Source organism: Puma concolor, chromosome C1 (assembly GCF_028749965.1).
Source record: "Puma concolor isolate L17-30 chromosome C1, mPumCon1.1.hap2, whole genome shotgun sequence".
Classification (NCBI taxonomy): domain Eukaryota; kingdom Metazoa; phylum Chordata; class Mammalia; order Carnivora; family Felidae; genus Puma; species Puma concolor.
The window spans coordinates 88,925,583-88,936,744 of NC_141674.1; the positions used below are offsets into that span (position 1 = coordinate 88,925,583).

Here is an 11,162-nt window from a genome sequence, read left to right on the forward strand (position 1 = left end):
TGACCTGAGCCAAAGTTGGATGCTCAACTGACCGAGCCACCCAAGTGCCCTTCATCAATCTTTATTTAACCATGCTCTGTTGGTAGAAGTTGAGGTTGTTTCTGTTTACTATTTGAGAAACCACTGGAACATAAATTTTTGCACATGTGTTTTTGAGCACTTATGTGAATATATGATCAGAGTTCCAATAACTGTTAGAAAGTGAGTGGAAAAACTGCTTTTAAGTCCTTTCTCATGGTTAGTGAGAAGGCATTACCTTTTTTTTCTTCATCTTTTTTTTTTTTTTTTTTTTTTTTTAAGAGAATGGTATGATGCCTCCATCTGTACTCTTTTCCTGGCCCTGCTGGCATTAGGGTTGGGCTTGTGTCAGCCATCTGACCATAATCTCCACCAGAGAGGCAGCATGTGCAGTACCCCGGCCCCAGAGCACAGTGCCCATCACAGAAGAGGAGATAATAAATATTGTGAGAAACAACCAAGATGATCCAAGTAAACTGCTTGGCCTGGTCTAAATGTCTAAATATTAGCTATTGTTGTTTAATAAATGAACAGTAGGTAGAGCACAGATAGCTCCTTTTTTGTTTATATATATATATACATATACACATATATATATACACATACATATATATACACATATATACATATATGTATATACATATATATGTTTATTTATTTATTTAGAGAGAGTGAGCCCAACCAGGGGAGGGACACAGAGAGAGAGGGAGAAAGAGAATCCCAAGCAGGTTCTTTCTTATGCCATCAGCGTAGAGCCCGATTCAAGACTCAAACCCACAAACTGAGATCATGATCTGAACCAAGATCAAGAGCCCAATGCTTAACTGACTGAGCCACCCAGACACCCCTATATTTTTCTTTTTGTATATTTTTCTTTCTTGTTTCATGTTAGTCACCCTTACATGCAATATTTTTAGTTTTTAAGTTTAATTTTCTCAAAGGTTTAGACCTGTATGAGAGGGTAATAGTCTTCCCATTCTACATCAGTGCAAGTAGTAATGTTGAAGTAATAGTAGAAGCAGTCTTAAAGTTTTTTTTCTTATTGATGCTTTCAGGCCACAGGAGATCTGTTTGTACAATTTTTCATCATTACGTACAAACTTTTGTAATTCTAAATATGCCATATTCTTTGCACTATTTTCATAGCTTTTTAGTTTTTTAGTAGTATGACTAGAATTTTTCTAGTGAATGTTTAACCCTAACCCTATCCTTCCCATACCAGTTTAATTTTTGCTGAAGGTAAAATTCATGTTTTGTAAATGAAATCTTTAATGTTGCTATATAAAATTTAAAATTTGCCATGTTGGGGCACCTGGATAGGTCAGTTTGTTAAGTGTTAGACTTCAACAGTTCAGGTCATGACCTTGCAGTTTGTGAGTCCAAGCCCCACATTGGGCTTTGTGCTGATAGCTTAGAGCCTGGAGCCTGCTTCAGATTTCGTGTCTCCCTCTCTCTCTGCCCCTCCCTGCTTGTTTGTTCTTTCTGTCTCAAAAATAAATAAACATTCAAAAAATTTTTAAATATTGCAGTGTTTTTCAATTTTCCTAGTCAGTAATCTCTTAAGTATGAGTACTTGTTTTTCTGTACTTCTTGCAGGATCCAAGAGTAGGATTGACTTTTTTTTTGGTGGGAGAGTGGGGAGAGGTTTAATGAAGTTTTTTTGGTAACTTCGAATGAAAGTGTCTTATGATTTCAGCAAATGTTCTGATCTTAATCTTTTAATAATCTTTGATGGTTGTTTTCTAATATTCTGATGTAGCATTATGAAGTCATCAAATGCATTGTATAATCTTGAATGACCACATGCCATTACAGAATGCCTTTGATAGTTATGTAATTTATTTAATGAATTGCAGATTTCTTTCATGTAATTATTCATAGTTCAGAGTGGGTAGGTTAAACAAAATACTGTTGACACCCCCTCCCCTCCAACACACATTTCTGCTTATCTTGCTCACCACATTTAATCAGATATCCCCTCTGGCACCTCGAACTAAATTCCTTGAAAATAAATTCATTTTCTTTCCACTTTGCAGGCTCTTACAGGTAGCAACACAAAGCATCCATTTGGCTGTTTAGCTTTTGTCTGTGTCTGTTTCATGTTATAGTGACAGAGTTTAATAGCCATGATAAAAACCATATGGTCTGCAAAGCCTAAAATATTTGCTATTTGAACATTTACAGAAAAAGTTTGCCTACAGAAAAGTTCTAAAGCATTGAGAAAAACACTACAGAGTTTTAGTGCCAGAAGATACCTTAAAATGGAAAACAAAACCTGTTTTGAAGAGAGGGAATTTTTAATTGCTGATGTTAACATTAACTTTTAGATTTACCTGCTACTGAAGGTGATGCACCCAATGTAGGATTTGGAAAAATCTTCCCCAAACCTAATTTGAACATCACAGAGGAGATTAAAGAAGACTGTGATGAGATGCCATCAGAGTGTATTTCTAGAAGGGAGTTGGAAAAAGGCAGAATTTCTAGAGAAGGTAATTTTGTGAAATAAACCAGTGCTCATTCCATTTCTTTGATGCTTCAGAAACAACAAAACTTTTCATGTTCTTTACCATATTTAAGGCATATCCTTCAAAACATCTTTCCAGTTAATGTTTTTAATCACTTTTTTTTTATTTTTAATACCCATATTTGGTAGGGAGGAAAGTGTCTCTCAATACAGTGTTTTCAGTCTATATATAATTGGAAAAAATTTTTGTTTTCATTCCTAAAACTTTCATATGACATTTAAAAAAATCAAGTGGCCCATAATTTGTAGTTCTATATTCCAAATGCAGTAGATATATCATCACAATATTGTGTCTGAGATGCATGCAAAGCAGTTGTTTGTTTTAAAAAAAAAGGTTCGGGGTGCCTGGGTGGCGCAGTCGGTTAAGCGTCCGACTTCAGCCAGGTCACGATCTCGCGGTCCGTGAGTTCGAGCCCCGCGTCGGGCTCTGGGCTGATGGCTCGGAGCCTGGAGCCTGTTTCCGATTCTGTGTCTCCCTCTCTCTCTGCCCCTCCCCCGTTCATGCTCTGTCTCTCTCTGTCCCAAAAATAAATAAACGTTGAAAAAAAAAAAAAAAAAAAAAGGTTCAATTTTGTAGTGATTAAAGTCTGTGTTTATGGATTTTATTTCCTAACATGATAGTTTTTTATTTCTAAAGAATTTTTCCTGTTTTACTACATTTTAGGAAATTAGGGGTTTTAATTGACGTGTAGCATGTTACAATTTTTTCCATAATAATGGGAAATAACCCTCCAACTAGCATTTTTGCATAGAATGTCAGTTGTTAGGAACTGATAATTGACACTTAATAGGAGTAACTGTATAGGGATTCAGAAGCCACAGTTTGTATGAAATACTTGATTATCAGGTTTGACTAAATTAATACTTACATTTGACTGTGTTTGTGCCTGGTGGTTTGGGAAATTGACTTTAAGCAAAACAGTGACACAAATGGTTGATAACATTAAGTTGCTTCAGTCTTTTTAATAAAGTAACATCATAAAGGAGCCTCAATAATAGATATTTTATTGGATAAGTTTTGGTTTTTCTAGATGCCTGAAATTTTTTTTTTTTTAATGTTGATTTATTTTTGAGAGACAGAGAGAGAGCATAAGTGGGGGAGCATAAGAGAGGGAGGAAGACCCAGAATCTGAAGCAGGCTCCAGGCTCAAAACTGTCAGCACAGAGCCCCACGTGGGGCTCGAACTCACAAACTGTGAGATCATGACCTGAGCCAAAGTCACATGCTTAACTGACTGAGCCACCCAGTGCCCCTAGATGCCTTAAGTTCTTAAATTTATTTTCATATTATCAACTAACATTTTTAGTGGGTATTTTTGTTAATAATACTGCTATTAATGGCTGCAGTTTTGACAATTTCATATGCTTTTTTCATCTATTTAACATTTGTATTTGTTATTATGATTTTTCTTTGAAAAAAATTAATGAAAAAATACTAATTTTATATTGTTTTCCTTTTAAATAAGAAATGGAAACACTTTCAGTTTTCAGAAGTTATGAACCTGGTGAACCAAACTGTAGAATTTACGTAAAGAATTTAGCTAAACATGTTCAAGAAAAGGTAAGTTGAAATTTATAAATTGGCTTTTTATTTTACCTTTTTTTTCCCCTGAACCTTCTTATTTTTCTTTTTCTTATTAAAATTCTAGGACCTTAAGTTTATTTTTGGGAGATACGTTGACTTTTCTTCAGAAACACAACGGATAATGTAAGTGGAAGCATATTCTTAAATTTTTTTTATTTTATCTGTTACAAATTAACCCCTTTTTATCCCAGCATTTTCCCTGTTGCATAAGTTTTAGATATCTAAAGCAGTAGTCAGCAAACTTCTTTGTAATGGGCAGGTAGCAGACATTTTCTATTTTTAATTTATTACAGGCCATAAAGTATATGTTGGAGCTACTCAGTTCTACTTTTGTAGTATGAAAGCAGGCATAAACAATACATAAACTATTATTTATTGCTGAGTTCCAATAAAACTTTATTTATACAAGTAGCATAAATTCCAGTATTAGTCCCCAGTTGTAAAGCAGTGGTTCTCAAACTTTACCCTGAGTAAAAATCACCTGGAGAGCTTGGTAAAAACAGTTTCTTCAGTCCATCTGGGTTGAGGTAAGACCCATGAATTTGTATTTCTAAAAAGCTCATGGATGATGCCAAAGCTGCTGGTCCAAAGACTACACTTTGGAAACTACTACTTTAATAACTCATGCAGGAATATATAGCAGTCAGGCCTAATTTTCAGATTCTTAACGTTGGTAGTAACTTCCCTTCTTTTAATTAGTCTGCATTAAGCAAGTCTCCCATTTTTTGTGAGAGCAAAAGAAATGGATGTGATTTGTAAATGAGTTAAAAGCTAATGTTTAGAGTTAGAATATCATTCTTTAAGATGCCATCATTAGTTAACTCAAGTATTTAAGACCCTCAACCATATAAATTAGAAGTAGGGAAAAGTAGAAAAGGAAAAGAGAGAGACTTGAGTAGAGGTAAAAGAGTGGAGATAAAAGAGTAACTGGAACTAGTTAGTCTTGTTTTAATCTTTTAAAGTCTGTCTGGCTTGTTTATACTTGTCAGTGGCAAATATCTCTTCTTATACTATACCAATAGTTTCTGTTGCTAGGCATGCAAAATACTGGTCCTTTTTCTTGTTTCTACTTTTGAATCATTATAAGAAACAGAAGAATATATGTATGAAATGTTTAGTGTACATAAATACATATGTGTGTGTGTGTCTATCCATTTCCTCTGTTTTTTTGTATTGCTGCATTTAGAATTTGAGAGGAAAGATAATTCTATATGGAGAAAGCTGTATACGTCAAAATGATCACTTAATTGTTTTCCATGGGACTCGTCATGTGAATTAAAAAAAAATTACTGCATTTTTAAAATGCTTTGTATGGACTATCACAGTTGTAGGCAGTACTTTAGTTGTAAATTACAGTTTGGTTTTTCTGATTTTCTAATATAGTTTTCCAAAAAATGTTGAAAAATGAATATGCTATAAAATAATAGAACACTATACTTAGAATAAAAAAAATCTGGTATCTGTTTAACTCTAACTTTATCTGTATGACCTTGAAGAAGTCACTCATTCTCTGTAGGCGTCACTTGTAAAAATGATTTTGACTAGATAATAAAGTCCGTTTCTACTTTGAAATTCTATGTTACTTTTCTGTGGTACCTCTCAGCCTTTCTGTTCTTGATTATGTAGTTGTTTTTTGTCACTTGGGTAGATAGTATTGAGTTGGCTGTATGAAATTTTTTAAAAATAGAGCTACAAAATAAAAATTTAAATTTGTTTTCATAGTTTCTAGCAATATAATTTTTAAACTATGTAAATACAGCATGGCAGAGTATCTCTTTGACAAGCACATGTTGGGAAACAGTGATAATGAGAGCTAAGCCTTAGGCTGTCTTCCCATCGCCACATGGGTGACTTCCCTGGTCACTGAGGCAGTGCATGTATGTTGGGGTGACATTTTCCCTTTTCTATAAGTTGTACCAAAACATCTACTTAACTTCCTTCATTTGTAACATTCCTTCAAACAAAGTAATTTGGTACCCCCCAAAAAATAAATAAAAATAAACTACCTAAATACATTTAACATAGCTTTAAAAAGCTAGATATAAGCACATTATCAAACTTATATTACGTAGAATCAATTTTAGAACAGAATACAAAACATAATTTTAAGAAGTCTTGAGTAATGTTCTAATCAGACACTGTAGTCATTTATACTCTGAAATAGAAAAAATTTTAGATGTTTGACACATTTCTATTCCCCTCATCAAAATTGTTTGACATTCTTTAAATCAAAACCTCTTTTTCTTCCTTGACTTCTAGGTTTGATATACGTTTGATGAAAGAAGGTCGCATGAAAGGACAAGCTTTCATTGGACTTCCAAATGAAAAAGCAGCAGCAAAAGCCTTAAAGGAAGCTAATGGATATGTTCTTTTTGGAAAACCTATGGTGGTTGTATCCTTTAAACAGTCTTTTCCAAAGACAATGTGTCTTTTAAGCAGAAGGGTATACTTGCAACTAATTTTTATGTTATTGTTAAGAAGTCTCAACACTTGGCATTCTAGCTCCAGATGCTCAGTTACAAACATACTTAGCTGAATCAGGTGGTTGTTTAGATTTTTATTGGAGAATAGAGGAACCTCAGCAGCATGGGGTTATTAAAATGTAGCCATGTTTAAACATTTCATTTCTACAGCTCAGTAGTACATTTTTATGCTAAGCCTAAAAGACTAGAGTATTCACAAATCCACTAGGAGTCATTTAAAAAAGATATGATTCACTGCAGTTTTACTGTTTTATTTTGTAATTCATATTTCTATTTGAAAATTTACCAAAATATATTATTGATTAAACATTCTGCTTTTAGTAGTTAATGCAGTTTGCAAGACAGAAATCAGAGGGATATATGTAGTGAAGGTCCAGGTGTAAAAAAAATGACTATAAAGAAAAGGTAAATTTTTTACTTTTGCAAATCATGAGCAGCAGGTAGGCACTCAAAAAATCATTTGACAAATGTCTGAGAGTAGGAGGACAAGTATAAGAGATACATTTTAAAAACTGTACTTCTGGAGCGCCTGGGTGGCTCAGTCGGTTGAACATCCAACTTCGGCTCAGATCATGATCTTAAGGTTCATGGGTTCAAGCCCTACATCAGGCTCTGTGCTGACAGCTCAGAGCCTGGAACCTGCTTCAGATTCTGTGTCTCCTATCTCTGCTCCTCCCCTGCTCACGCTCTGCGTCTCTCAAAAATAAACAAACATTAAAAAAATTTAAAAACTATACTTCTACCCTATATTAGAATGTTCTTAATAATTATTTAGAGAGGATTACTGTCATGTTTGTGAAGGAAACCTTAATTTTTAAATATTAGCAATTTGCTCGATCTGCTAGACCAAAACAAGATTCTAAAGAAGGAAAAAGAAAGTGTTAAAAATTAATAAAGGTAAGTGTGGATATAACATAATAAAAGAACAAACTGTCTTGAGATAAAATTAAGGAAAGATAAAAGCCTGATAGTGATAAATTCAGGTATCTCCTAAGGTTTTTAAAGGATGTGAATCAATTGATCGATCCACCCATGTCTCTATCTCTCTGTGTCACTGTGCAGTTAATTCTCAGTGAATTTCAAAATTATAACTACCTTATGAATAAAGCCCATATGTATGTAAAAATTTAGTTTGGAGAATGAATTTATGAGAGGAATGAGTCTTTGTCTTAAATCTTTTTCTAGCTAGAGGAAAGCAATGCTTCTTAAACTTTAATATGTACTATGGTATTCTGAAGGTCTGATAAAACAGTTTGCTAGGCTTCCCCTCACCCTCACCCATTTTCTAACTCAGTAGGTCTGGAGTACGGGTCTTGGTCAGTCATCCCAGTTTTCCTGTGCTGAGACTGGGAAAGTGTCTACCAAGCCAAGACAAATTGGTCACTCTTAATGGGCCTAAGAATTTGCATTACTAATTATATATGTCACAGAACTATTTACATATTTTTTGAGGCAAGAAATTTTTTGCCTTTCCAATAAGTAATTTTAATGCGTACTTAAGTAATTTAATGATTAGAAGTGGTAGAATTAACCATTTTAAGCTTCAAAGTTTGTGTTACATTGTTTGATTTTAGGAAATCAAATGAGTAGAAATACATTCATTTTGTTTTATTTTAAATCTTCCTGCCTTTATAAACTGGAGGAACATGAAATAACTTGGTCAACTTCACTGGTGTTAAGCTGAAAAAAGTATAATTAGGGAAAATTTTGCAAAATGTTTATTTCTTTTGTGAAATGCCATGATAATTTGAATTTTGTGAAGTATATATCCTGATGTAGTCAGAATTCTTACAAATACCTTAATGGACCAGTTAAAAATAAACAGTTTTCAGTGTGTGTTTAAAAAAGTAATTTATTTGTAAATATAATGTGAAAACTGAGAAAAAAATTAAACTGCATTCTGCTGTTCTTCTTTAGAAGCATCCCTGCGTAAATACTGCTGTAATACTGTCATACAAAGTGTATCCTTTCTTGTTGTATCCTTTTTGGGGCAGTGTTTTTTGTTCTTCCTAGAAATGTTTTGTCACTTTCCCACTCATGGATTCAGAATAAGCAATAGTTTTTCATAATTTTATTCAAATGAGTTATTTTTAAAATTATCAACATTGATTGGACAAATCATTTATGTGGTGTTTTTTTTGTTTTTTGGGGAGTTTTTTTGTTTGTTTTTTTGTTGTTTTGTTTTTTTTTGTTGTTTCTGTTTTTTTGGTTTTTTTGCTTTGTTGCTGAATTTTCTATGCCGTTCTTGAGGTTATGTAATTTTTCCAGGGAAAGTTAGTGAATCAGGTCAACGTATTTACTTGGAGAATGTATGCATTTGCTTTAACACAGAAATTAGTCTTGTTTCTTATATTTATGTATTTCCTAAACCTAATTCAGTAACATGCCTTCTGTTTTATGATGTATCTGGTTTAGGTGTTCTATATAATGTGTTGTAAATTTTGTTTGGGGAAAGGATTTTTTTCATTTAAAAAAGTACACATAATGAAAATTAAAATAACTGGGTTTCCTTGTCAGTTCCAAATAAGAGGAGCAGACCTCACATCTCAGGTTTTAATATTGATATGTCTTTTGAGATAGATAGCAAGCAGAAGTATCTTTTTTCCTCTATCTTTTTCTAAACAAAACAAAAGGAATAAGAAAAGAGGAACAGAGAGGAGGAGACATAATGTTGACTCAGGGTAGCACATTAAGTGAAAAGAAACAATACTGGTAGGTATACATAATAACAATGGTTTCCAGACTAGTTGATGACTGGTATTACCCAAAACAGTGGTTTTTAATCCTGGCCACATTTTGGAATCACCTGAGAAACTTTTCAAAAATACTGATAAAGAAAAAAGAAAAAAAACCCTGAAAAATAACACTATTGCTTAGGTTTCTCTCCATTTTGATTTAATTGGTCTGGCGTACAACATAGATACTGGAATTTTTCAACCCTCCTAATGTGTGACCAAGGTTGAGAACCACTGAGGAAGGATTTTTACATATAAAGATTCCTGGGCTTTCTCCTAAAACTAATAAATCAGAATTTCTGTGAATGAGACCAAGAATCTAATTCGAAAAGGTTCCTTCAGTAGTTACAAGGGCTGACCAGTTTAGATACTACTTAGATTAAAATAGTTAGATGCCTAGCCATCCAACCTTCTACAAGTAGGAAAATCAAGAATTAGAGCCTCTACATTTCTTGCAAATTCTATTACTAGTACTATGAAAATAATTCAAAATTCTGTTAATAAATTATCACTCTAAGAGTACGAAAATTTGCAGACGTTGAAATTGCTATTTTTTAATAGAGACAGTTAAAATGTTTTATTTTCTAATGTTATAAATCCGTTTCCATATAAGCTGTTTATGTTGACAATGAAAAATTTGTAGTACTGACATGATTCACTAATTTTCTAAATATAAATGTTTTAGCTTTTAGTTATTTTAAAACAATTGAAATGTTTTATAATCATTATTTTTAATGAATTCTTACGGTGTTTTAGGTTCCTTTTGCTTCCATGTCTTCCAACTGCTTTCCAACTTTGAGGAGAAGAAATTGACACCTGGACTATGGAACTGTGCGTAACAGCTTTTAAAGTATATTTAAAAATTAAATCTATATGCATTTAAATCTGTTTATTGGGGATATATTACATGTATTTTAATCATCTTCCTCATATATAATAAATTATTTTCTTTCCAATAAATGTTCTTAATTTTTCTTTATGTTTAATACATTTGGAAAGTGTAATTTGATAATCACATAAAAAATTTTCCAGGTAAAAAAAATTTTTTTTCAGGTAATTTTACAATACTAAATAGAAATTTTCTTTTATGATTATGGATACAGCTCTTTTTTCATTCTTACCTGGATACCACTGCACTCACATACTTTTTTTTTTTTTTTTTAATAATGTTACTGCTTATTTCTTGTAATTATTTTAGGAGTGGTTTGTTTGGCTATGAGTTTTGCTGTTTTTTGTTGTTGCTTGTTTTGTTTTAGTAGTGGGAGATTTTTCCCACTTCAGGGGATTTGTATTCTTGTTCTTAATTGTCTTTTATTTTGGTGCCCCCAAACCTTAAAGGTGTAAATGTTTCCCATACAAAAGTATCCTGTTGTCTTAGTGAAATTAGTTTCAGCTATGTGTTAATATAAAACTTTGATATATTTAATTTGTTTATTAAAAGTGTCCTGTGAATATGTAATAGTAGCTTCATCTTAGAATCACTGCCCAAAGACTTGGGTCTTTGTTAGAAAGCTGTTGTGAATCACAGTTTATTCTTCATAGCATTGTGAAATAAAGAAAATAGAAATTTTAAAGGTAAGCATTAGAAGTACGGTGAAGTGAATCCGGGAACATACTCGTGTTTAGATGTCAAATATGTAAAGAAGACTAAGGAATAGGCAGAAGCCAAATGAAGAAGGTATCTCAAGTAGGAAGGGGTGGTCAACTACATCAGATCTGTTCTTAACACACCTCTCTCCTGACAAACTGATTTGATGGATGGAAGAAATGAGAGGAGGTAAATTTAATATAGTAAGAAATGAAGATGACTGTTAGAA

General features: G+C 32.9%; 1 protein-coding gene across 4 annotated transcripts in view; it reads left to right on the forward strand.

The window, feature by feature from the left end:
- Positions 1-10,924, forward strand: part of RNPC3 (RNA binding region (RNP1, RRM) containing 3) — a 28,009-nt gene extending 17,085 nt beyond the window's left edge. Inside the window, exons 10-17 of one of the 4 annotated variants that reach the window (XR_015254933.1) lie at positions 2,346-2,507; positions 4,009-4,103; positions 4,192-4,250; positions 6,387-6,519; positions 7,436-7,507; positions 8,528-8,586; positions 9,244-9,322; positions 10,102-10,924. Coding sequence is in view for 1 of the 4 variants with exons in the window: in XM_025931857.2 (XP_025787642.1) it covers positions 2,346-2,507; positions 4,009-4,103; positions 4,192-4,250; positions 6,387-6,519; positions 7,436-7,495 (509 nt within the window). In the remaining 3 variants the exon portion in view is untranslated. Of the gene's footprint in view, positions 1-2,345; positions 2,508-4,008; positions 4,104-4,191; positions 4,251-6,386; positions 6,520-7,435; positions 7,508-8,527; positions 9,323-10,101 lie in introns of all 4 variants that reach the window. The other 3 variants (XR_003224364.2, XR_015254934.1, XM_025931857.2) reach the window with 3 other exon arrangements.
- Positions 10,925-11,162: the final 238 nt, after the last annotated feature.